The sequence below is a fragment of the Charadrius vociferus genome, unplaced genomic scaffold (assembly GCF_000708025.1).
Source record: "Charadrius vociferus isolate BGI_N301 unplaced genomic scaffold, ASM70802v2 scaffold19, whole genome shotgun sequence".
NCBI classification, from domain to species: Eukaryota; Metazoa; Chordata; class Aves; order Charadriiformes; family Charadriidae; genus Charadrius; species Charadrius vociferus.
In genome coordinates, this window is record NW_009650173.1 from 1056494 (window position 1) to 1084370 (window position 27877).

Below are 27877 nucleotides of genomic sequence, written 5' to 3' on the forward strand. Positions count from 1 at the left end.
TCCAGATGTCTTTCCTATGCTGATGACTTCTGCATTTCAGACCCAGGTGTCTGTCCAAGATAAAACTATGTTCTGTCCTTGTGTCATCTCCTGCCAAGAGTTCAGCTACCAGCTGAAGCTCAGCATGAGGAAAGAGATCTGAATTTACTAAGCAGCAGATTGCCTGTCACTCAAACTCAGGCCTGCAGTTACACCTTCCATATGGGTCATTCCAGCTTCTGATAGCCAGACCTGGTCTAAAGGCTTTCTGGCTAACACTTTCTTTTTGTTTCATAAGAGCTGTTCCTCAGAGCCACTTGGAAATTTTGGGCTGCGCAGAGATCCGGCTGCACAGACCACCTGTGTGGGACCTAGACAAATCTTACTGAAGTAATGGGGCTTCATGCACTATTTTCAGTGAGAGATTGGTTTAAAAAATTTTTTTAAATTTTGTCTAAGTTTACCTGTAGAATATACAAATGTCCCCAAATAGTCACACTGGAGCTTCTGGGTGCAATGCCAGATTTTTGATTTACTGCACAAATATCTTAGAGGCTTTTGTCCTTTGATTCCTCCTTTGTATTCCAACCTGCAGTTCAAAAAACCACAAAAACTTGATCAATATAACTGAGCAATCAAATGGTTAACTGTTCTCTCCTAAGCCTACTTGCCCTTTTGAAATTCAAAAAAATGCTGATGTGCCATGTTAGTTATGCATACTAAAAATCATTAATACCACAGAAAAACAACAGTAAAAGAGAGCTAAGCCAGGTTGTATGAGAGAGTTGCAGTCAGCAGTGACTGCAATGAGACGCAGTAGTGGTGCCAGGGTTTAGGTTACTTTGGACTTAGAGACAGACCTTCTGAAGACCAGCCCACGAAGGCAGTTGGTTATTGGCACATGTTTGTGACTCCAGGTTTGCTTCTTGATAGCGATGGAGACATGGGAGGAATATTTCTGTCCCTGACAGAGTAGGGATCATGTGAAAACGTTCCTCAAATCGTCCCTTAGATGAGATGAGAGTTGTTATAACTCAGTTTGTGACTGTGTTGTTTACATGGCTCACTTCATTAAGCAGAACAACCAGTTCAGCTGATGAGAAAATTAGATGTGTTATGAACTCACTTTGCTGGCTTTGTGCCCTATTAGATTGAAAAGGGATTGCTTGCAACTATTTCAGGTTCATACACGGCTCCCATTACTGCTCTTTGTACCACCAAAAGTCTGTGTGTTTGCAATATTCTTGTCAGCTAGGACACTGGTATCTCAGTGATTTCATATTTTAGAAGGGGAACTGAGGCACTACAAGATTAACTTACATGCCTAAGACCACATGAGAAATCTCTGGAGAAGCAGAGATGTGAAGCCAAATAGCCAACCCCACTCTTGATTTCTACTGGCCTTTCTTTTCACCTCCTACCTCGTGCCAAGTCCTGTCTGGTTTGGGATGCCAGTGCCCCAGGGGATATGTGTAGCTTTGCCTCTCTCTTTTGTAAAACACTGAAGTACTTAACGTGGTCATGATTAACACCAACAGCTTTATAAAAATAGGAAATCTCAGACACTTACAGAAGAAGCCATCAGATTAATATAACATTATGTTATAAAAACAGTTCCTGCTCCAAGGCTTTCTGTGTATTTAGACTACAGTCATTACTGTGGCACAAAAACACCCCAGGAAAGGGAGGTGAGCTGTGACGTGCAGAGTGACAGCAGTGATGGCACTGCCGACGTCTAACAGAAGGTATCACCTTCTTAACCTCTTCATATGACACCTCCCTCTTTGTTCAGAGGGCCTCAAGTTTCCTAGGAAAACCAGTACCTAGATTTATATGTTAAGGGAGGGGTTCTCAAAAGCACTGGACTTTGGTCCAGTTGATCCCTCTGAATACAGCAAGGGTTTTACTGACGATGGCATTCAATGTCAGCGTGCTTAGGTCAGAGCAAAGTGTCTTTGAGATCCACCCTTGGATTACCAAGGTGTAAGGAACTGGCCATATGAAGGAATTTTAATTTTATGAATGTAATTTTTCTTGTCTCTTATGACATACACATATGAGGATACCAAGTCCCAGTATCAAGAATTGGAGGTTTCCTCCAACTTTGTACTTTGAAGCATATTCTGTGACACTGCCAGATTGAATAACAATTAGTAATGATAATAATTAATACTCAGTTTCTTGTGGTTTGACAGCTGTAAAGCAGGTATGCTAGAAAGGTCTCTTGACCAAACTCCTACTAGCTACTGTGAGGTTGAAATCAAGCATAGATGAATGAAGATTATGGAAATATGTGTTCCTTTCCCCTTTATAATCAAGAACTAAAAACACAGCTGAGCATTCCTAGTGATCCAAAGTCATGTTAGCTGGGGTGGAAAAGCTCTAGAATAACATCTGTTAATATGGAAGTTAGGGAAATGTTAGAATACGTAAGAAATAAGTAATAAATAACTCCCATTTTGAAGGAATGAGATGGCAGGAAAGCGAAAGCCCAAGTCTAGAAAGGTTGAGTTAATATTTGGGAAAAAAAAATGTTTTGGTGATCTTTTGTGTAGCTATTGAGCTTTAAGACTTGACATATTTGGAGCAGACAAATTACTGTTATTGAATTTTACTATTACAGTTCTAAGTTTCACATTTAAATGACCTGGTAAGTGTAAAAGTCCCCAAGTTGAACATTTTTATGTGTCAACTCCTTGTCCAAATCCTTACAGCTGGCAGCTAAATTTTGTCTATCCCACCCCTTTAGAGATGGGAAAGATTAATGCTTAGTCATCTATAGCAGAACATGTAGATGCTGTAATAAAGAACAGTGGAGTTTGTTTTTTTTTTGGGGGGGGGGGGGGTGTTGGGTTTTGTTTGGGTTTTTTTTCCCAAAAATAGAATAAACTTGTGGTATTCTACTCTAGCTCTGCATAAAGCAAGTTCATTCAGTGAGGTAATTTCTTACTATGCTTCTTATAGTTGTCTTGAAGTTGAAATTTGCATCTGGGGTACGTTTTAAAGCATAGTTCTGGTCTCTCCCATAAGGAAATAGCCAAAGAAAAACAGTTGAGCAGAGCATTGAATGGCTGCCCTTTTAATGCTGAAACAAAGGCACTGTCCCACTGTTTCTATATCCCTGAAATGTGCCAGGACCACACCTCTGGGAGACAAAATCCTTTATTCTCATCCCAATTCTGTCACTCTTTGCTATGTGCTCCTTAGAGAAGCCCGTGCTTCAATTATCCACATTACATTAGCAGAGAACATCAGTGGTGTGAAAAGTATATGCAATAAATATGACTGAGACCATAACTGTCAATGCACATAGGTAGATCCATCAGGTGCATCAGCACTGAGGGTTTTCACGTGGTCCTTTGTACTGTAGGCTTCTTGGGTGGAGACGACGAAGGATGAACTGCTGATCGCAGTTGGGTGGTTCTTGTCTCACAGAGCTTTGGGTACCGCATCTCTTGAAAGGCTGAGCTGTTTCAGAACAATCTATATGGCTTTTCTCTGCAGAGCAAGGTGCAAATACCTGGCTCTCCACAGCAGCTAGGCATTGTGGATGTGATGAATCTAGCCTCTGCACAGACATCGGCTTCCTAGCGCTCATGAGGCAGTCCTTGGAAGTCCTTGGGGAAGTGCTTGACCCTCTCTCTGTCCCAAAAAGGCAAAAAGCTCCTGCGTCACACCCCTGAGGAGGAGGCAGGTGCCCTTGTGTTACAGCAAGCTGCTTTTCTTTTAGACCTTGTAATGCTGTTTAAATTATTGATATCACCCAAGGAGGAGGACATGGGGAAGCAGTCGCTTATTCCCACAACTGAGAGAACAAAGGGAGCATGTAATTGCTTGTGTTTCCAGCCCTGCCGGGCTGTGAGATTTGCTGCTTGCTTATTATGGAATTTGATTTCACCAGTGGTGTGACCGCAGGGTAGTTACTGCAAACTTATAGTTGCACAGGGAAAAGTAAGGTAGGTGAGTTTACTCCTCAAAAGAAGTAGTGACTGTGATACCCACCATGCTTTCCTCTGTCTCGTGCACTGGGAAGGGCTTCACAACTGACTTTCCCTGCCGGGGGCAGAAATGGGGTGCAGCTGCATTTGCACTCTTGTCTGCAGAGTGTGGGGCAGTGCATGGCACTGGTGCCACCCCAGCAATCATGAGCCATCGGCAAGTCCCCAGCAGGTCACCAAGCAGGAGCTGTGTCCCTCCTCCAAGCACCAGGAGGGAGGGAGGTGTGGAGTGGCAGCCTGGCCCCTGAGCTTGCAGCTTCACCGAGCACCACGGACTGGGAGCTTCTAAAATTGAGACCGCTGACAAAAATCAGAATTTCTATCTCAAATGACTTGGATTTGCTTTCACTGCTTTATCACTGGGGATGAACGTGTTTCATGGATCCTGATTTTAAATTTGGGCTTGAGACAGAAGTCTTACTTCAGGACTGGGATCCAGGACAAGGCAAAGAAGAAACATTTACACTGGGAGAATGGGAAGTGATTTTAATCTGAATACAACTTGCACACAGAAAGCCAACTGTTACCTCTCGGATACAAAGAAAAATGGCACTGTTAGCTTTAAATAATGTACATTTCCAAGATGTTGCCCAGCTGTTAATCATTAACCCTGTAGCAGGTTGAAGCATAGAGACAGATGTTCCAAAAGCAGTTTTATTTTCTGAAATAAAGTGAATGAAGCTATGAACTAGACAAATTAAGAAGAAATTCAAATATTTACACCCAGTTGAAACAAGATGCTGGAAAAACAGGCATGATAAAATTGCTGCAATTAAATGTAATTTAATTTATAATTCTGAAAGCATGCTTCTTCCAAAGGCAGCCTTTGAGTTTTCCTTATGGAGTGCATTGTTGTGATGTATGGATTTTCCTGACTTCTTATGGCATTTTAATCAACAGTTCAACGATGTGATAATATTCCTAAAGCAGAAAAATAAGTGACGTTTGTTTAGACATAATTAATGAAATATTTATGTTGCATGAGGCTGTGTGATAAAGCCTTGTTCTCTTAGTCCATTTGCTTCTGATTACATTTGTGATTTTTTTATATGACCAGACATTCTGACGCCAACTATTTTACACTGAGCAGATGTCATGTAGTAAAAATGGGTGCCAGATGCTACAAGCCACATAAGGATAATTTGTTTAAGAGCTGGCTCAGACTTTTTGCATTCAATTACCCTGTATAGTGAGCCTTATACAATCATTTGGGTAATATGGCTAACTTCAGATATACATTTTAATGAATGTTGAGAGCCTTCAGAACAGCGTGGTACATGCAGGGTGCTCAAGGAATTAATTTATTTGTATGTAATACCTGAAAAAAAATCAAATATACCCGGACAGAATTTTTGACAGGGATCAGAAATTTAATTGATGCCATCAGCCAAATTTCCAAATTGCTCTAGGTGCTGCTGATTAGAATTCAGGGCAGGTGCAAAGTGTCTATATAAGTTAAAGAACAGTATTTTTTGCTTCAATGGCTATTTTTTTTCCTGCATTTTAGGATATGAATACCTATCTGTCAGAAAACAAGATACCGAGTATTCAACTTCTTCCTCTGATGATGAATTTGAATCCAAGCCTTCATTAACACACAAGGTAACCTTGACTTCAAAACATAAAGATATTTCCTCAGTTGCACTGTATTTATCATATGATTTTGATCCAAAACACACGCAATTTCTCAAAGTGGGGATGGGAATGCTTTATCAGTGGAAGTTCCATGTCATAGAGAGAAAAATACATTAAAACTCTTTAAGGCAGATGAAAATCAAAATTTCTGTTTCCCCTTTGGATCTTTAATTCCCCTAGGTTACACCAACATTGACAGAGAAGGTCTTAATATGACAAGCAGACGTGTTTCACTGAAACCACTTTGAAGCTGCATTCTTAAGTGGCCTTAATATGTAGCCCAACAAGCAAACCATTGAAAAAATTAAACCAAACAGATGCAGATTTCCCTTGGGGAAATACAACTTCATTTGAGAGACGCTACAGGCAGATTGCATGGAAAACACTGTGTTTATCCTAATCAGAACAACTGTGTGAGCTGCGAAGTCAGACCCAGACCTTATATGCCGAAAGAACCGGCTGCACTCCGGGATCTCTGAGCCCTAACTCGATTCCTGTGGCTGGCAGGAGTGGTGGGGTTAAAGCACCAGTGAACTCTCGATACACAGCTCTGATTTGAAGGAACAGAGCTTTTATTGCCTGCATAGCTCATCAGAAATGTGTTTACCTCTTTCCTGTGGAGGGAATATCAGTAAGTGGAATTAATAGTATGAGGTGGCCTTTTGATTTGTTACCTTGGAGGGGGAGGGAGGAAAGGAAGGCAAAGCAAAACACTGTCCACTATGCTGGAAAACACAGCTGAGCTGAAAGCTAAGTGGGGCTTTGAATGGAAACCCAGTTGCACAGCTCTAGAGGAACCGAAGCGCCCCGAGGCAGAAGCGCAGCAACATGTGGCGGCACGTCCCACCGGTGGCTCTGTGTCAGATGCGTTGAGATGTCAGAATTCACTGTTCATCTTTCCTGTTACAGGAACGATAATATTATGGTGAATTACATAAAGTTTAAACAAAAGAGAGAAAAGAAGGGATACATGGGAGAAAACTGAATAGGAGCAATTCCCAATGGTCCAGGCAGCGGCAGAGATGGGCAGGACCAGGCAGTGGGGAAGGCAGAGCTGCCGGGGCCGCTGCCAGGACCGGGGTGAACGAGCAGCTGTGTTAGCATGATGCACGTTTCCCACTCAGCTTGTTTCTTTCGACTGCCTCCTAGCACCTCTTCTCACGCCAGCTCTGGCTGCTATTTTGCCAGTACCACCATTTGGCAAAACTCAGTGGGAAAAATTTTAGCGGCTTCCTGGCTTGTTAGTTTATTAATCGCCTTGTGTACGGCGCTCGTGCATTGTGCCTCCTCCAAAATGGGAAAACCACAACCTTAAAGCACTTCCAGATAGCTTGGGTCAAGGGCAAGCCGGAGCACACAGAGGTGATTCCCTCGGCCACCCCCGCAGCACATTCTGCCCCGCTTCCCCGGCAGCAGCGACAGCTGCCCCAGGGAAAGGCAAAAAACCTCTGTAACGCAGCAGAGAAATGGCATTGGGGAAGGTTTCGTAGGGCTTCAGGTAGTGTCCTGTGACAGCTGTGTCTTTCAGATGTGTCCCTCTTACAGTGTTAGAAGTGATCCAAAGTGAGTTTTACTTCTTAGTAGCTACAGCAATAGAAGTGGGTTGAATTTTCTTAAACTTTCCATCACCTGTGCGTGGTTTCTTCCCTGGTGAAGGTGATGTCTGCAGAAGCCACGTATAGCAGAATGTTGTATATAGTCAGCTTTGTGATTTGGACATTCTTTTCATTGGTAGACACAGTTCACGCTCACTTAGGGTTGCAAAAAGAGCATGTAAAGATATAAAGTCCATGTAGGCAAATGCATGACCATATTGCTACATGAATATTTTCATTTCAGTCAGGTTGCCCTAAGCACCCTACAGTAGCTCACCTCGCTTTTGAGCAAGGGAGTCGGGTTAGGCGGTCTCCAGCGGTCTCTCCAAACCTCAATGGCTCTGTGATTCCGGGGAAGGTTTGAGGAAACCTGTAATGGCATACTTATGCTTTGATTGCCTGTTTTTTCTCTCTCACTTTTGTAGGCAAAAAGGACTCTCAGAAGGAGAAGGAAGCTGGAGAAGGAGACAAAGCAATTGATTAAACAAGAGGAGCTGAAGAGGCTTCACAAAGCACAGGTGAAAATGTAGCTCGCAGAAGTCTCATTTGTCTCCCAAGAGTGACAAGCGGGGAGGTGGGCTCCCCAGTGTGGGCTCCACACCTCCCCTTGCTCCTCACTGCAGCTCACTGCCTTCTGTGAGGAAATCCCCCCCAAACAATCAGGAGCAGAAAGATGTATGTGGTGGGGCCTTGCATCTCTATATCTGACAAATCCACGTGTGCCCCTGGAGATGATCATAATTTTGTAATTGTATATGAGGAACAAAAGAGAATAGTGACTGGCAATAAAAGAAGAATACACTTAAGAGGAAAAGAGGTAGAAAGGGAGAAATAATATCAGTCCCTGAGAATGTAAGAAACTCAGCTATTACCCCTATCTACTACAGGAGGGTATGAATATAATGTGATGCTTTTTGTTTTCTCTCTGCCACAGCAGTGAAAATCAACCGTTTTCTTTTTTAATTATGCAAAGTCACTGAACTTTATACAGGCCCTGCTCCTCGGAAAATGCTGGAAAAGCTCTGGACGCTGCTAATGTTTTATTATTTCCAATTGCAGTTCAAAGATTTGGGAATGCCCTTCTGCATGACTTGATCTCAAACTGTGTTCTCTCTGGTGTCAGAATTTTCAGGTTTATCTGTTTCACTTACCACACATAATATCTATATGCATATATATACACACACACACACACCCCCTCTTAACAGTTTATGTGGCCCTGAGCACTTTTTGTGTGCATCTGTACTGTAGCTTAGGGCAGAGAAATTTGAGCTAGATTTAATCTCATTAATTCAGGTTGTAATGGTAGTCAAGATCTGGTAATGGGGAGAGCAGGCTTTTTACAGGCAGGGTTCTCCATCATCTGTTGTATTACCATAGGAGGTAGATAGTTTTGCTAGTCCTGTACCAATATTAAATTAAAAAAGAAAATTAAGAAGTTATTTTTCATACATGAATCTGAAATCTCTGTTTTTATAGACATCACTGCTTTTTGCAAAATGTATTGCTGAAAAGGAGAGAAATTTTGTGTTTGAACCAGACAGTGGATTTTAGAAAATGCTAATGTCTAGCCATTACTATAAAATCCATGACAGAATAAAGCCCATGGGAAAGAAAAATAGTGTCAAGGTTTCAGCTGGGATGGAGTTAACTTTTTTGCTTAGCAGCTGGTGTAGTTCTCTGGTTTGGATTTGGGATGGGAGTAGTGTGATAGCACATTGGTGGGTTTAGTTGTTGCTAAGTGGTCAAGGCTTTTTCTGCTCCTCGCACGGCCCCATCAGTGAGTAGGCTGGGAGGGCACAAGAAGTCAGGAGAAGACACAGCCGGGACAGCTGACCCCAAGTGACCAAAGAGATATTCTATAACATATGATGTCATGCTCAGTATATAAAGCTGGGGGAAGGAGAAGGAAGTGGGAGACGTTCAGAGTTATGGTGTTTTGTCTTCCCAAGTAACCATTATGCGTGATGGAGCCCTGTTTTTCCTGGAGATGGCTGAACACCTGCCTGCCGATGGGAAGCAGTGAATGAATTCCTTGTTTCATTTTGCTTGCGTGCGCACCTTTTGCTCTACCTATTAAACTGTCTTTATCTCAACCCATGATTTTTTTCTCACTTTTAGTCTTCCGATTCTCTCCCCTCATCCAATCAAGCAAGCGGCTGCACGGTTCTAGCTGCCAGCTGGGGTTAAACCACAACAAATAGTATCTTATTTAATCCAAAGAACAACTATGTTATAGTTTTTAATCTGAGAATTGTAGATCATCTCAAGGTACAACTAGATGCATATGCCACATCTCTTATTTTATTGCTTTGTGGAAATAATCAAGCCTAAACTTTTCAAACTACCTTTCATGTTTGTTAGGCTGTTGCTGAGGGCTTGGCTTGGTGTTCCCTAACAGAGCCCAAAATGGGAACTGCTGAGCATCTCTCTGTGACAATTTAACCTTTTAAGGTGTTTCATGCCTGTTATCCACATGGCACCTCTGAAAATCTTATTTAAAAGGGGATGGATCAGTGAATGTGGAAGTCCTTCCTGAAGTGCCACTGAATTATCACTTTGTAGTTACTAGACCCTTTCCTCCCTGTGTCAAAAGCTTGTGAAACATGAAAGAAAAACAACCAACAAAACCCCGTGGACAACAAAATAGTTAGCAAAGCTTTCCAGCTGTAACCCTTTGATATTTATATGAGCTTTATTCATGTAGCATCTCCAAAGTTGTGCCTCTGAACGTGTAAGGTATTGACTTTTCACACCTTGCGAGACACAGAAACTTTATGATCTCTGTTTTACAATGGGAGAGCTAAAGTTCAGAAAAACTGAGGTTCTTTTAGTACCTACAATACTTACTGACATAAAAATGTGGATAGATACTTAGTGGAATTATTAAATTGTTTAGGCGCCTAATATGCTCAATGAGTTTGCAAATCGTACGACTTCTCCGAGTCCTTTTCAAGCTGTTTCTCTAACCACTGAGACCATCTTTTGTCTCTGAATTTTTAAGCTATGTCTGTAGCTTTTATATCATAACCATTTTGCAGGCAATCCAGCGCCAACTAGAAGAATTGGAGGAAAGACAAAGAGCACTGGAAATCTTTGGTGTCAAACTGGAGAGAGAACTACGAGGAGAATCGGGTAAATGAGGCATTGTGTGTTTGTTTGTTTGTTTGGTAGTTGTTTTTTAACCTTTTTAAAAGCAGAGGGTTTTTAGTGATTGTCATAGAAATAGAGTTCTGTGCAAAATCTGAAATGAAAGAGTAACTGGAAGGACAAAAATCATTGTTTACCCTTTCCCTCAAACTCTGTTAGCTCAAGCACCTTTACACTGGGTGCTATAAATTTCTGTTGGCTATCACAGATGTGGAATTATTTGCCTTGCTATTGAACCTGAATCTACTTCTTTTTCCCCCCCCATTTTTTAAAATCCCATCCTGAGCTTAATTTCGTCTTCTAGAGGGAACCAGTGAGGTTCCCCGGAGCTGTATCTCAGTTACCAAGCCAGCAGCAGCCCAGCCCTAGTAACAGAGTCCTTAATGACTTCTCCCAGAGTGTGAAATGCCATTAATACGATTAGAGCTGGTGGCCATGCTATAGCAACAGCAGCATGCAGGCACACAGACCTGAACCATGCAGCCTTTCCCCCAGTGGGTAGAAGATAACAGGGACATTGTCCTGGCCCCGGTCGGAGGCAAGGTTTTCACTTGCCTGAACCAACAGTCCCAAGCAGCCAGGACTGTGGCGTCCTCCCGCCGGCCCAGCCTTATGAATGCTCCCCAGCGCTCATGGGGTAAAGCTGGGGAGACCTCTTGCAGAGGGGATGGGACATCTGGGGACTCCTGCCAGGCTCAAAATGGGGATGGGAGTGTGAACGATGCATGTAAGGGACTTCAGAGGGGGCTGTGGTTCTGTGCTGACGGGATTCTGGGGAGCCGACAGCCCGATTGCAAACGTGTCTTTATTTACCTCTGTTTTAGAAAGCTGAGCCTCGTGCTTTCATGACAGGCAGTTGCACAACACTGAAAACCTAGCTATATTTTGGCACCTGATCTTGTTGTTGTCTTAGCTAGGCAACCCAGCACAATCTCTACATGCCAGGATTTTTAATGCCGTATTTCTTAGCAGTTATCGCCCCTATTCTAACACTGAACTAATCAGTTCAGCAAGAAGGCATTTGTCCAGCCTTTTATATTTATTAACCAATTTCCTATAATTGATAGTGCCAACCTATTTCAAATGTTATTTAAAAGGTTAGCATCTCTTTTTTTTTTTTTTTTAATGCCGTATTTCTTAGCAGTTATCGCCCCTATTCTAACACTGAACTAATCAGTTCAGCAAGAAGGCATTTGTCCAGCCTTTTATATTTATTAACCAATTTCCTATAATTGATAGTGCCAACCTATTTCAAATGTTATTTAAAAGGTTAGCATTAACCATTTATCAAATGGCACCCACCTTACCACCTGTGAGAAAGTCTGCTAAAAAGACTTTGAGGATTTGGAGTGGTAGCTTTTTTCTTTACTGCTCGTTTGTATAAGGGTGGATGGTTTTTGGAAAGGTCAAAAATATAGAGGGACAAGAGGCTTGTAGCTCTTGGGATAGGCACCGAATACCAGCATAAATGGCCTAAAGCCACCTCTTGTTTTTGCTGTTTTGACAATCACATTTCCTAAAGAAGGCTGTCTGCCAAGAGATTGATGCTTCTCATTCTCTCCCCATCCTTAGTAATTGGATTGCCCTCATTAAGGTGAAAGTACTATTTTTTCTCCCTGTTGATTGTTTGTGTGTAGGTGGCCAGTTACAAATAGGGCAGATACTGAAACGTAGGATGTTACTGTCTCTCAATAACTCTTCTGGTGCAAAAGCATGAAGCTGTAAGTTTCCCAAACAAAATGTGAGTGCTTTGTTGCTTGTAATAACATACGTGTAATGATGCAGGAATCGGTGAGTTTAATATTCCGTTCAACCTTCTTAAAAATAATGAGCGTTATTGTTTAATGAATAACCAGTGTTTATTAGGTTAAGTTGTATTTAAGGAGGTCTGTGCTTATGCAATTCAAGTGATTTAATAGGTATTATTAAGGTAATTAGAAAACGATCACAGTTCAGCAATAATATTGAGCTGCAAAGGTTGTGAATAACCAAATTTAGAGACAGGCCTGCAAACACTAGTCTTCAGTGACATTTACGGAACTCTCCTCTAATAATTCTGTAAGCCCGGGATGAATGGCCCCTTTGTTAGGGGGAGTTATTCATTAGCTCCTCAACTGAATTAGAAGAGAACATGCGTGGGTGTGAAACAACTGCCATGAAGACTGATGAGCAAAACGAGGCTTTGATGATCTTCTAATTGTAGTGACAACAATTCATGCATTAAAAAAAAAATAATAATATCAGTCCTATGAATAATTTTTCATGCCCGTTATTTACTTTATTCTGGTTTGAAATACCAAATAATAAATCATTGATGTACCATCACTTTGTTTTCCACTGACATTTGTGGAGGCTTATGGAGATCTTCTGCCTACAAGAAAATACAGAAATAAAAATCTCGAAACACGTTTTCCACTGAAATTAGCATAACCGATCAGCTGACTAAACAAATGAAGAAGAATGATGGTAAACAAGAAAATCTGTGTTGAGAGAACGTTAAGAAATGTCTCCATGTTTTGGAAGGTGAACAAATATCTGCACGTGTTGCAGCTAATTTTTGATTTCATAAGGAGCATATCCAAGGTTTCTAAGAACATTCAACAGAGTCAAAAGAGATCACTTGAAAACCTGTAGGAATAAGAAATATGAGGCTTAGCTGTTCCTAAAAAAGCGTAAACTGGCTGAGCCCCCTTTACTGTGTGACTTCTGTATGGAGGGACAGCATAGCATCACTCTGGAGAACAGAAGGGTGAGCTTTTGAGAACAATATTCAGCAAATACTCCTCTTCAGCCTGTCATTGCCTCAAAAGCAATGAATATAGAGATAACTACAATGTAATTAGAAGAATATCTGACTTTCAAACAGGATCCAGGTTAAAGGAGACTTGGGTAAACCAGGAAGAAAGCTTTGCTTTAGCAATGCTGTAAGAAAAAGCCAGTGTGGCTCACAAAACAAACTCTCAAATAGTTTTCCCTCTAACCTGTAAAAAGATCTGTCGTACTGTGTTAAGAAAAAGACTTCATTGGCTTATTCTGCCCTTGGAAGGCATAAAGCACTCCATCAAACTTAAAAAACAATTAACATTATTTTTAACAAATATTTGAAAAGCTCAGGGAAAAAAAATGTCCCTGGCGACACCCGGGGGGCATTCTGTGGGATAGAAAAGGAAGAAAAACAAGGACTATCTTTATTTCAGCTTGCACTGACGAGTTTGCTAAAATGGGTGGCATTTTTGAGAAGTGCATAATTTTTTTCTTACCTCAATCAACCTATGATACACAGTCTTTTATTAGAGATATAGACTTTAAAGTTTAAAGAGGAAATGTTAAAAAAAATAATTGCCTTATCAAGAAAACAACCAACAGAGACTAGCAACCCTCTGTGTGTGTGCAGGACACGCACTTACCTGCAATTGCCATGATTTTAATGACAGTAAGATAGATCAAAATTCAATGATAACTTCTGATGGTGGCATACGAAGACCTAAGGCTCCAAATAATGCTGCATCCCTGCATTGGATCTGTGAGAAGATACCATTGACACATCCCAGAGAGAACTGCTCCAGCAGTCACTCTGACAAGACTTTTTTTTTTTTTTTTTTTTTTTTATCACAACTTGCTGACCTGGAAGAACCCACAGAAAACATCCATTACTGCCAAGTTTTAATGGAATTGGGTAGAAATTGGACCAAGATTTCTTTGCCCTCTCCTGCTGCTTTATCTTCCCTTTCACGGTAGCTTCAGATTGGGGTCAAACCCTGACGAGAAATCGCAGAACTGTGCCCAATCCAGCATGACTCCTGTCCTCGGTGTGGGAGCTCACGTAATTCCACCGATGCTGGCAGGAGGTGACCTGGGCTCTCTGGGATGACAGTGCCTGGTGAAGGCATGCAAATAGACTGGGGATCCCAAACACCTAACAATTTCCCTCCTGCCCAGGAAGACTGCTAAAGGACGGCGTAGGGTGATATCGTTACTGCCTGAAGGAGATGGGCTTTAAACTGCTGATCTTGAGTGGAGTCAAATCCTGGCTTTGACCTTAAAGTGAGGGGCAGCTGAAGCAGTAGAAGCAAGAGGGTAATTCCTGGGGCTGAGAAGAAAGCACATGTCAAAACAACAACAGAAAGGCATCCGAAATGCTGCTGATCTGGCAGGGACTCTGTCTATCTCTGCACTTAGTAACCTAGTTTAATGATACTCTTGTAATTGTCATCTCTGGAGCTTGAACCTGAGACCTTTGGGCTTCAATTTCTGAGATCTTGGTCATCTGAAATAAAGGTGCAGTCCCTTTAAAGCAGGAGAAATCCTGTAAATCTTCATCCACAGAAAATAGCCAGGCTGGTTTATGGGGAACTTATGCTTGGCTACCTAGCAGCGTGACACTAAGACTGAGGAGGAGAGCGCTGCGTTGCCCCGCTTGCCTGTAGCACCTCTTTTTGCTTTGTTCCCAGGTCCAGCTGTCCCTGCTTCCAACACACAGCAGCAGCACAGTGGGGTGTGCAACTACCATGTGCTGTGGCAGGAGCACGGGATGGCTGTCGGTTTTATGCTTCTGAAGGGGTCAGCGTGTCACCTAAATTATTGCCTCAACCTGGAGCAGTGTAGGATATTTGCTTTCTACAAATGATCGCTATTTTGTGGCCACAGAGGGCGGATGGGCAGAGCAAACACTGTGGGAGGTGTGTTTGCAGTACCATCGCTGCTGCCATAATTCTGCACCAAAGGGTGGTGGGGTGGTTTTGTTTTGTGAAGAAAGCGAATGGAAAATGTGAAGTGATGAGCGTGTTAAAAAGGACAGCAAGGAAAAGAAACACATATGTGCTCTGACTTTCCACTTGAAAACACCCGGGGGTTCTTCATTGCCAAAGATTTTTGCACAGATGGCATTTTAGGAGCAGTAAAGGCCCTCACCTGGGGAAAGAGAAAGTCCACCACCTCCTCCTCAGTAAAGCAGAGTCAAGCTGTGAGCTCTCTCTTTGGGAGAGAGACCATCTCATGTTTCGTGCCTGTATAGTGCTTACCAGTGATGCCCTAGCCCAAAGTCTTAAAAAAACACCCAGTAATAATAATTTGTCCTGTCCCATGGCCTTTCCTGTCACTTAAACCAGATGCAGATTTAGAGGCCAGTTGACAAATGAATGGAAGTTTGTTGGGGATTTGATTGTGTGTCTGATGCCCACTGGAAGGAGGGACTAACTTGATACTTGCCAGCATGTACACCTTGATGTCTGATTGTGTTAATGGAATATCCATTTATACATATAGTTCAGCTGCTGGAGTCCAGTATCAACAGAGAAACTATGTTATCAAAGGCAGAACTAAGAAAAAGAAAATGACCATTGAAAAAAGAAAGTCTATGTGATTTTTTGAAAGAAAAAGACTTAACTTGCAAAACAAGTGTCTTTAAATCTAACACACCTTTAACTGTAATAAACTACAACATTCAACCAAATGTAGTCAAGAATGTTATACCTGTTATACCCAGACTTTACTGATGTAAGTTACATACAGCGAAAAAAATCTACATTTGGACTCACCTGGCTTACAAATGAGGAGTATTTAAAGTGAAGTTAAATGATAAGAGCATTGGAAAGAAAGCAGGTAAAGCACACAACTCTCCTATTTTAAACAGATTCAGGCACAAAGGATGAAACTCAGATGCTACATGAATGGTTTCAGCTGGTCCTGGAGAAGAATAAATTAATGCGTTATGAGTCTGGGCTCCTGATTATGTAAGTAAGGACAAGCATTAGTACTAAAGATGGGGAGGGGAAAAGTGTACTCACGTTACACCTGAACACCTTGCTGCATACTGCAGTTTGAGACTGTCATGGAATAAACGCACCCAGAGCATCTACAATCTGTTTTCAACACAGATTTTCAGTTGAACCCTCCTCATCTTTCCCTCTCACAGCAGTTCAATTATTTCAATCATATACAATACTCTAAATCAGTATAGCATACAGATGCTCTGCCTTTATATAATGTGGGTCTAATGAATGCTGGGGCACTTTTGCCTGTGGAAGAAAAATAGTTGTGCAAGTTTATCTCAGGTTTTATTGGGCATATGAGAAAAGATCTAGGAATTCACTACAGCACTGGAACAAGCAGATATACCACGCAAATAAAAACCATCTCAGATGCCGCTGTTTGTGGTTGATGGAAACAATATTGGCTGTACCTCCTTCACCTCGCCTCCTTGGAGGCGCACTCAACAGATCAGCGGAGGTGACTCTCAACTATTTTCTCCACTATTTCTGGGCAGTGTGGGAAGGCGATGAGAGCCGCAGCAGTCATTACTCACGCCAGGATTTCACACCAGTGCAGGCTGCTCGTTGCCATTTATCAATTCCATATCAGTCACTCAGCTCCTCGCGCTGTGCGCGGACCTGCAGCCCAGCCACTAGCCCTGCCTGCACCCCAATTTCTCCCCAGCTGTGCTGGCGCTGCCAGGGGCCAAACCTTTTCTTTCCCCTCTGATTGTCATTGGGTATTGTGGCAGCAATCCTTCCTGCTCTCGCTGTCTGCAAAGCAGTTTAAAAAGCAAAAGCAGGCTGCTTTGATCACTGCAGGACACAAAATATTGTCTGGATGTGTTCACATGTGTTAATTCCCTTGCCTCGGGATCCATTCCTGTGCAGGGGGCCTGGCAGGGTCCTTTGTGTGTGGGAGCGTCCAGTCCTATCCAGAATCACGTTGGGGGTGCCACCAACAAAGCACAGCTGGTTAAAGCCTTAAGGGTTGCAATGTATGAGGGAGCTTAATCTGACACATAATGCAAAAGGTGGTAGTGGTACTTCTGGTATTGCTGTGGCAATGTAGGCACAGGCAAAGCTTTTAACCTTGGCTGCCAACGAGGAGAAAAATACTGGATAAACAGAACACAGAATTTCTTGGTTGAAATAATAGTAACGTATATATCTTTATTGAAAAATGTTCATTCTTTAACATACTTTTTATTGTACCCAGAGCTCAAGAGCTAGAATTGGAGGACCACCAAAGCAGGTTGGAACAAAAGCTGAGAGAGAAAATGGCCATTGATGGTAAGTCAAAGGGGAGAGTATGCTCCAGCCCACAATGATAGCCCATGCCCACACAAGTCACTGCTGGCTCCAAAACAGACTAGTATGGCTGAGGCTTTTCCTCTTGTGCTCTTCTGCGAGTGCAGCTCAGCCAGCAAAATGCAACTTGTGAGATCTTCTCAGCTGACTTCTAGTGACGACAGCTAAGCTAACCTGCCCAGTTTTACACTGAACTGGATCAGAAGCACTCGCACATGTAATTGCACTAATGGTGCTGTGCAGACAGCAACATCCAGCTAACATGCGATGACGGGCAGCAAAGGAAAGTAATTTCTTCAACAACCCAAACAAAACAGATGTTATCTGCTTTTATGTTAACTGTAGCATTATTGGTTACTGCAGTATTTTGGAACTGCTTTTAGGTACTTGAGGTAACAGTTTGGGCTTGTCCTTTCACTTGGTATTAGAAAGGAGATTGTGGGAAGGAGGAATGCAGGGAGAAGGGGGGTTACATAGCACTGAACACCCCAAAATATCCTGTGGTGTTCTAAGCATGTGGATTGTAAGTGACGGCCGCTTGCTATACTTTTTTTCTGAAAAAACACTTTCCCTTTTTTTACAGGTACTACATTTCGTGGTTAGGCTTTTTGCCTTGTATAAACTAAATTTAAACTCCAGCTTAAATGCTTTTATAAATAAGTAGTGCTCTTCCTACCCCTTCCAATCTAAGTTTTGCTAAAAGATCTCCTCTAGACATCAGGAGCCTTAATGGTCAACCTTAAATGGCCCGAATGCAGGAGAAATTTTCCCTGAACTGTAACATGAAAAATATTAACTGATATTGACTTCATTTGTCATTGATTATAATATTAATTCAACTTGTACACCAACAGTTACAATGCAAAACATAACAACAGAGTGATCTGGATTTTAACCTCTTGTTTTGTGATCTTTTAGACAGCCTTAAAGATGAGACGGATCTGAATGAGGAGGATGAAATTTTTACTGAGATGATGAAAGTGGTTGAAGAAAGAGACAAACTCGTGTCTACCTTAGAGGAGCAGAGAGTGAAAGAAAAAGCAGAAGACCAGCACTTCGAAAGCATTATATTATCCAGAGGCTATCAGTTGAGCAGGATTTAAATAGCCACATGCAAATAGACATGATTTCAGCAATATTTTGTAATCACAGAGATACAGTCTTCTGAAAAAATGAAGGAATTCAAATGTGATATCAGTTTATTTGGGAAACATGTTGTTCTGTTATCAAAAGCTCTTAAGCAGTTCTTTTGCTCATACTGGAGTGAGTCATTTCACTATCAGCTTAAAGGATCACCGAAATACAGAATAGGACTGAATTTACCTGTCTGATGGGCATCAGGGTCTGTGAAAGAGAAATCAGAGCTCTGTTGTTTTCTTGGAATTTTATTTTAATGCTGAGAATAGAGTTCCTGAGAAACACGATGACATCACTTAGTATTTTTGAGACTGCATTGCTTCCATCTGTTTGTCTGAATCTGTATGTGGTTTTGTTGATATTTTGGCACAGCCAACCCATGTTGAACTATTTAAAGGTCAGAAAGCAAGCATCTCATATAAAAATAAGGTTAATTTTTATTTCTGGTGGAGGAAGATCATTTGACTAATAACTACACATAAGCACTCATTAAAACAACTGTAAATGCAATGTCAGAAACTGTTTTTCCAGGTATTTGTAAGTTTTAATGCACTGCATATTTTTGAACAAGAAGTTAAAGCAATATTAAGTCCCTACATTGTGTAAAATGGTAAGGGATTATCAAAGGCGTGACTACCCTTAAGACTGTTACATGCTCATAAAAGATTTTGTATGTCACCGATTAAGGACTTCTCTAAAATATGCTAAATGATAATTTAAAAATATGAATCCAAACTAACTGCTTTACAATTGCTTGATCAAATACATCACAAATAGTATCACAGAATGTGATGAGTGGTGTAGCAGTTAAAGATCTCCCTGAGGATAATTCCTCAGAAGGTTTGCAAAAAATGTTGAGTTTGTAATGTCAACATTTGATAGAAAATGTTGTGGGTGTATTTAAACTACATCTGTCTTGCTGCTCAAGAGTATATATGCATATTTTTTTGCTTAAAGGAACTATCTCCTATCTTTTGTACAGGCATTTGTAGATACTGTAGAAATTCTCCTTAGTATTCGGTATAATTTCAGTACTTATTAAAATCTGAGATAATTCTGCGATTTAAGATTGGTAGTATTCCCAACTGTATATATGATGCACTACACTTTCAAACTGAAAAAACAAGGAGAAACTGAAAGACTGTTTCTTTTTTAATATCATTTTACCTCATGCTCTGAGAAGATTTGATGTTCACTTTATTTCGTGAATGGTGCTAATTTGCTGCAGTTGCCTATGGCACAGCCAAAGCTAGAAGCATTCCTGTTACAAAAGCTTTAAACCAAAAAAACCTCTTGGTAAGTACTTGTAGGGTAACAGACACACTGGATCCTGTCACAGTAATTTATGAATGATCTTAAGTTTTTGCTGTATTGTAAGAAATTTAAAATACCCTTTCTAAAGATAAAAAGATTTGCCTATTGACCACAGATAAATAATATCCCTCTGTTGGTGCAGGGAATATACTATGGTTCTGCAATATTTATGTATTTGTATTTATTTATTAGACTGTTTAAAGAGGGTAAGAGTGTCTGGTTACATTTTACAGTTTGGATGTTGTCTCTTATTTTGATTTATAGATATGTATTTCTAACAGCTATGTATAGGTAAAGCTGTGCATAGTAGAGTAGATAGCTTTACCGATTTGGTAAATAATTAGTGATAAAATATTAATTAAGATTTTTAAACAGCATTCTCAGTTACCATAACTTGAAGGGATACCCTTAAAACATAACATGTAGCGCTTTAACAATGTAATTTGTCTTTCATTGCAGTGGAAAGACATAGCAGAATCCTTGAATGTGTTCCAAAATTACCATCAGACTTTATTTTTTGCTGTCATTCATAGTCTAAGCATACCTGATCTTCGGATTACATTTTTATTGAGATGGATTGCAGTGACTGATTTTTATTTTTATTAAACAAAAAAAACCCAACACCACAAACCCAAATTCCCTTACTTAAGATTGACACAAAGTAGAAGCAGGCAGGGCAGCAATAAATAGTTTAATTTTCTCTGTTGAGATCTGCTGGTATTTCCAGTTTTGTGGAGAAAATTTCTGGATTTATCACTGTTCCCAGAGGCCTCATGTAATCCCGTAGAACAAGACTATCTAGAACATCTATCACAGTTTTCTGCAGAAAATGGAGAGGCATAATGCTTTCAAGGTATTTTTAAAAACTTCCAAAGCAAATTTCTTACTGCTTTGGACATGCGGGGAACTCAGCAGAAAGCTCCAGTTATACCAGGCAAGGATTGTTCTTTTCACCTCACTTTTATAATCTAATAAGTCCATTCACCTTAGTGTTGCTGCCATACAAAGAGGAAGAGGAAGACACATGATGCCCCTAGTCCTGAGGAGGAGATTGCTCTCCTCTCCCAAAGGCCAGACTGCTTGGCAGGGGAGATGCACACACTGCAATCGGTCTGGTTCAGATCACTCTGAATTGTATATAAGCCCCCAGATTTCAGTTTACAGCAGATATCTGTTTGCTATAAAACCAAATGTGAAAGGGTGCTTTCCTTTTAGCTCCAAAGATTTGAGTTCTTGACAGTCTTAGAGTCAACAGAAGCTGAGCGCCATCAGCTTTTTATGGACCTCAAAAACATTCTTTGCTAAAACAATACTTTTTCTGGATGCCATGTGGTCATAACACATGCTCCACCCAAAACTGTGTGTCCACTCTTGGGTGGAAAAACCTGCTAGGCTACTGTTACCCTGCATGATATTAAGTACCTCACAAGATTAGACCCAAAAATGAACTGTGCAAGTGACTTAGAAAATTAATAAACTCTTAAGTCATTTAAAGCAGGTCTTCATATATCATGAGAGTAGAGAATGAGGGGAAAAAGAAAAGAATCTATGTGCACTGTTCACAGGTCAATTTAATATGTTTGGCTTGTATTAGAAATGTGTTTAAACATTGGTTTGGTTATGAGTCTTCTTGCTGCTCAGTCTTTTCTGTAAATTGACTCACTAACTTATGCTAGATTTGTTCGTTTTTAAGTCATTGGCGCTGTCATTGTTGGGTATAATGTGATGTGCTGGAATGTATTGACTATGTCTAAATGGACTAGATGTGAGCAATTTTCTATTTAAAAAAAATAAAATTATATCTCACTCTCTGAAGTCCCTGAATCATTTCCATAGTAATTTCTCTCCACCAATATCTACAATGTAGTAATGCCTGTCTAGGAAAGATAAGAAATGATACTAGTTTCTTAATTCATATACTGGTAAGTAAATAACACCATCTTGCAGTTCACAGATTCATTTTATGGTTTAAGAATAATGACTTCCTGAAGTTAGAGGGCATTCAACTACCTTGAACACAAGAGGTTGTGAACTGCATGAGATCAACAACTTCCTCACATTCTTACATAGGAATTCACCACCTAATTTCTTTAGGCATGACCTACAAATTCTAACAGCTCCTTGAAGGCTTGAAGGAAAAGTGTCACTGCATGGACCACTAAGAATTGGTGATCAAAACCTTAACTGCCAATTTTCAAATTCCACTAACTTCACATCTTGTTTTGTTGCTTTCTACCAGGGGGAGACCCTTACAGAGCAAGACAACGTGCTGACCGAGATGAGAGAAGTGGGTAAGTAAGATCTGGGCTTATGTTTTAACCTCTGCTTTTTAGCCCAATGCATACCTGATTTCAACTAAGAATTTCACTTTAGTTTAGTAGTCTTTTTCCAGACAGATATACTCTGTTTTCTTTCTTACTTGAGTAAGTAACAGGATGTGGTTTAGCAGATTGGAGACTCTGTACATCTTTTAAGATTTTGCTACTGTTAAGACCTAAAGCTGTCCCTGCTGGGTTTTGCATGGACCATACAGTTTTTGCACAGTTTAGCATGATGGGTTTGCAATGTTAGCATGCAAATGCTATCCCTTCAGTCTTCATGGCAGCCACATCTCATGAACCTAGGTTGTGGCAAATACTTCATGATGAGTAAGGTGTTTGCTGGATTTCACCTAAATCTCTTTGCCTAATATTTATGAACAAATTGTGGTTTCTTTTGTTGGTTCTAATGAACTACGAAAAGAGATCTGGTGGCACTGTGTGCCAGCAATGTGCTTGCTGGAATATTCATGTAACACGGATACACAAAATTACAGGCACAAGTGAAGCTTATTAAGAAAAAATCATAATATTGGTTTGGTTTTTTTTCTAAAACTATGTCAACAATGCCAGATGTAAATGCACATAAACTTGGCCCGGTATTTATAAATAACATGTCATTCTATCAATCAGTTGTCAGAAGCATTAAATGCCAGGATGACGTTCTCATCGTCCTGAAAAGTTTAAGACCCACTTTCTTTCCTTTGAAACTTTCCAAATAATTACTCTCTGTGACTATACGCAACATCTTATCTTTTGCCTTTCATGTACACTTTTCCTCATTGCATCTTAGTCTATCTTTTTTTGCTCCTTGATCTACAACAAAAAATACATTGTACTTTTTAAGAATCTGGTTGAAAATACTCTGATACTTTTATGAAATTCTTTTAATTTATTGTTTGTTGTATTATTTAAAAAGAAGATTCTTATCCCAAAGAAGTTACAAGTTGAGTATAAAGCATAGTTGTTCTTTAAACACAAGCATAAGCATATGTTTAATCTGAAATTCACCTTGTGAGCTAGAAATAAACTTATCCTTAAGTGCGAGTTTTAGATGATGGTAGCAATGAATATTTGGAGCCCTTCTACCACTGATACTGATGCTTTATGCTGTTATAATGTAGCCACATTGGGATGATCACCCTGTCTTATATGTTGTGAGATCACAAGCAGCAAAGTCCTTTGGGGTGTATAAACTTTCTTGTGTGGGTATGGAATAAGGGACGTGGCTGTACCAATGCCAGCCAGGTATGGCTGTGCTTTAGCCAGCTCCCTGCACTGCCTCTCCCAGCAGCGTGCAGAGGTGGCCACTGCCCACAGCCACATGAAGAGGAGGGAGGCTTCCTGGTGAAATTCAGATACATTTTCCTGCAGGACAAGGCTGGAGGCAGCTTGAGCTTCCCAGGCTCCTGGGGTGCCAGTGTCAGCCATGGCCTTATCTCACCTGAGGGAGCAGGCCCTGGCACCTCTTGCTCATGGGCATGTGTAGGAGCACTAGGTCCTGCCAGAGCTCTTATCTCCAGGTATTTTGGGAAAATCCCAATCAAGAAATAGATGGTAAACATCCTCAAAGTAGCCTGTGTGGAAACACCTTCTTTTCTAAGCAGGCTCTTTTAATGTGCTGTTAAATATTACTCAGGGTGGGGTGGGCATCTTCTGCAGTTAACCACATGGAATTGGCCGATCAGTAGAAGGCTGACTGCAAAGACTTAGAAAAACAGAGAGTAGACTTTGATCTAGTTCTGTTCTTCCTGAAGTCAGTGAAGGGTGTTACTGTAGGGAATCACAGCGACAGCAGTAGGTTGATAAAATATTTTTGAAAATTCCACTGCCACTCTTTAAATGACGGAACGGTCAAAAGGCTAGACCAGAGGTACCCCTAGGAGTAAAATGCTAGGAGAAAACTCCAAGGCAAATGAATATTGTTTGCACGGGCTTAACCAGCCTGGCTGCCGCAGTGCTCTATTTTACTAGCCTAGCCTGTGGTCAGTATATGATGTACCCTGCCTCTTCCACCTTATTCGGGAAGTAAGACTCTGTTTGTGTTCATTCTGACTCCTGCAGTAAAAGAAATAAAAAACAGGTGTTTGTGGACAGATATACAGGTGAATAAGAATTACTTGAAGTATGTGGATTTAGCCTTCTTTTATTGCCTGGCAAAAGTATATATGCAATCAGGATACAATTAATTTAGCTACTGGTTGGCTCATCTGTAAGAACAAGGTGCTGACAGGGAGCGTGGTGAGAACTCTCGTGGTCTGCTCCAGATTTCTATATGCCAGATGCAGCGAGGCCAGCCTGAACGGCAGCCTGCTGACTACTGTGTCCTGTGCGTGGGATCAAGGAGCATGATCAGGAAAGTATTCAATTATCAAATATAAAGCAGGGCTAAAACCTAGCCAAACAAAAGTCCCCATCAAATTTATATGAAGCTTTTATTTGTGGTTAAAATACTGTAAAATAAGAGCTAGGCATTTAAAATCAGCATTCCTGTATCTGCCATAACTTAGACCTTGTGTGTATCCATACGGCCTTTTGTGCTGAATGAAATATTAATTTAGGGTCATATGTCCATATATATTCCCAGATCAAAATAAAAAAAAAAAAAAGTTGCATATGTAGTTCTAAATTTAAGATACAGGGGAAAAAAAATGTTGTAACTATCCTCAAAGAGAAACATGGTAAGCGGAAAAATATTGCAATAATGGTACATCCAAGGAACTGCAAATAAATTCTGAGAGAAACCCATAAAAAAAAACCCAGTAAACTTATGTCTGTCTGTGGCTTTAGCATTATTACTTAAAGCACACAGTATTTGTGTTTCCAGATCTGATAAAGTTGATTTTAAACACATTAAGTTTTATTTAAAATTTATTTTCTCCTTATGATGTCAAACACCCATAGCTCATGAGGCTGTTAAATAAGTAATATTGCATTTGTCATTAATTTACATATGCTGTGTGTAATGAAATAGGAAGGGAAGATGCTGGGTCTTTTCAGCTGTTTTGTGTGAGACTTGGCAAACTCATGTTGAATTCTGACTTTCCTGTACTGCACAACCCAGCACCTGTTACTGTTTGGGAGGTATCTGGCTTCTGTCTGTCTTTAACACAAACGTAGTGGTACAAAGGCAAGCACACGTGTTTGCCAAAATCCTGTCTCTTCTTCTGCACCCACAAAATCCTATATTGATCCCTATGTACAGTCATTTTTGGTCCAAATGGAGATTTAGTTGGGTTATAGCTCTGTTTGTAAATGTGACATTCACATGCATATAAAAAAAGGCCCTGATGTGTTTATTTCTCCTTCTTTTGAAATAGTCTTCAATTATGTTCTTAAAAATTATTCAAAACTGTTCATCTCCTGATCTGTACACTGTGTGAACAGCACCTCTGTAAAAAGAGAATTTGGACCATTCTGTAGACAACAGCCCTAAGACACAATCGGTGCTACAAGCCAGAGAGCAAACGTAAAACTGTGCTGACGGCTTGGGCTCGTTCCTGCTCTTAACTGATGGCAGTATGGATGAATAAAGTTTTTCTCCAGGGCATATACTAACTGCATGTAACAAATACGCATCGATGTCTATCCCTTATCAGCTAACCGATGTTACCGGCTTGTAAAAACACAACAATTATTAGCCGATTTAGAAATATCCTCATGGTAATTTCATTTCACTCATTATGCCTAATGGATAGCTAGATATTTGCATGAAGTGTGTGTGGCTTTTTGCCTGAATTGTTAATCAAGTGATTAAGTGGTAAGTGAAAGTAGTGCATCCAGACAACATTAATGCTGTTCCAGTCCTGGGTGCCTCCTGAACCAGCCACAGCAAATTATCTGTTTTAAAGATACTTTTCTCTTAAGCTACTCATCTACAAATCATAGGCAATCCATCACGCTAAGTCACCTTTCTTTCCCACTGGCTTTTATACTGGTCTGATGACAACAGTTGGTTTCTTTAGTAGAAGTGGATATGACGATGCCCGCTGCTCCGACCACAGATGTAGCCAAAACCCACAGGCAGAAGACCTGCTTGCAAAATGTGCTCAAGACTGAAGTGTATGTAGTAAGTTTGAACTTTAACTTGCATAAAACTATTTAGTGACACTTTATTACTTCATTAGTTCTTTTCTATTGGTGTTGACCACAGGGTGTAGAAATATCTGCCTGCAGCTGTGACCCCCCCACGCTTCCAGAGCCTTCACTTATGAACAGTTAGTGGTGCCATTCGGCGTGACCTGGACAGGTTGGATAATTGGGCAGAGAGAAACCTTATGAAATTCAACAAAGGTAAGTGTTAGGGTACTGCATCTCCCCATGCATCGGTACAGGTTAGGGGCTGACCTGCTGGAGAGCAGCTCTGTGGAAAAGGACCTGGGAGTCCTGGTGGACAACAGGATGACCATGAGCCAGAAATGTGCCCTGGTGGCCAAGAAGGCCAATGGCATCCTGGGGTGCATCAAGAAGAGTGTTGCCAGCAGGTCGAGGGAGGTTATACTCCCCCTCTACTTTGCCCTGGTGAGGCTGCGTCTGGAATACTGTGTCCGGTTCTGGGCTCCCCTGTTCAAGAAGGACAGGGAACTGCTGGAGAGGGTCCAGTAAAGGGCTACAAAGATGATTAGGGGACTGGAACGTCTTTCTTATGAGGAAAGGCTCAGGGACTTGGGTCTTTTTAGTCTGAGGAACAGAAGACTGGGGGTGGGGGGTGGGGGGTGTCTTATCAATGCTTATAAATACTTAAAGGGAGGGTGCCAGGGGGATGGGAACAGTCTTTTTTTCAGTGGTGCCCATTGACAGGACAAGAGGTAACGGGTACAAACTTGAACATAGGGAGTTCCATCTAAACATGAGGAGGAACTTCTTTACTGTGAGGGTGGCAGAGCACTGGCACAGGCTGCCCAGAGAGGTTGTACAGTCTCTGACTCTGGAGACATTCAAAACCCGCCTGGACGCAGTACTGTGCAACCTGCTCTGGCAGGGGGGTTGGACTAGATGATCTCCAGAGGTCCCTTCCAACCCTGACCGTTCTGTGATTCTGTGAATTAAGCGGTCCAAGCCCCGGTCCCGCCTGGCTATACCTGCGTTTAACTTTTTGCACCCGTGTTGACTTGCACTCTCATGCACTCTCGGGTCTCATCTACACTGGTGTGTTTGACCTACCAGCCTGCGTGAATGACTGGCTCCTCTGTGAGACAGCGCAAAGACGGACAGACCATGGGTCGAGACACTGTCCTGTGCCTCGGCATGCAGCCAACCACCCAAACACCTCTGGTCCCCCAGCTGGGAGAGGAACATGGCCTTCATACCACCCTGGGGCTACAGCCCTCCTCCAGGCCCAGCCCCGCTTCCGCTGCCAGGCTTTCTCCTTCTCGGGACTCTGTGAAACACCCTTTCCCTCAGCCTGAGGGACCAGACCCTGCGGGCAGGTAAAACGAGGACCCTTGGCCCATGGCTGAACCCCGAGAGGGGCAGGTATGGGTGGCCGTTGGACTGAGGAGGGAAGGCCGTTGGGTGGCCATTGCACTGAGGAGGGGGCTGTTGAGCGGGTAGAACAGGCACTGGGTGGCCGTTGGGCTGAGGAGGGGTGGCCGTTGGGCCACTATTTGACTGAGGAGGGGGCCGTTAAGATGAAGGTGGGCGTCGGGCGGCCGTTGGGCTGGGAGTGGGGGGAGGGCTGGGCAACCATT

General features: G+C 41.5%; 2 protein-coding genes across 2 annotated transcripts in view; both read left to right on the forward strand.

Annotated features, from left to right (window-relative positions):
• Nucleotides 1–18521, forward strand: part of MICALCL (MICAL C-terminal like) — a 21783-nt gene extending 3262 nt beyond the window's left edge. The window contains exons 2-7 of the mRNA XM_009892690.1: nt 5485–5579; nt 7633–7725; nt 10249–10342; nt 15990–16089; nt 17327–17400; nt 18337–18521. Of these exons, the coding sequence (XP_009890992.1) occupies nt 5485–5579; nt 7633–7725; nt 10249–10342; nt 15990–16089; nt 17327–17400; nt 18337–18521 (641 nt within the window). The remainder of the gene's footprint in view (nt 1–5484; nt 5580–7632; nt 7726–10248; nt 10343–15989; nt 16090–17326; nt 17401–18336) is intronic.
• Nucleotides 18522–22147: 3626 nt separating this feature from the next.
• PARVA (parvin, alpha) overlaps nt 22148–27877 on the forward strand; it is a 72771-nt gene continuing 67041 nt past the window's right edge. Inside the window, exon 1 of the mRNA XM_009892691.1 lies at nt 22148–22160. Coding sequence (XP_009890993.1) covers nt 22148–22160 — 13 coding nt within the window. The remainder of the gene's footprint in view (nt 22161–27877) is intronic.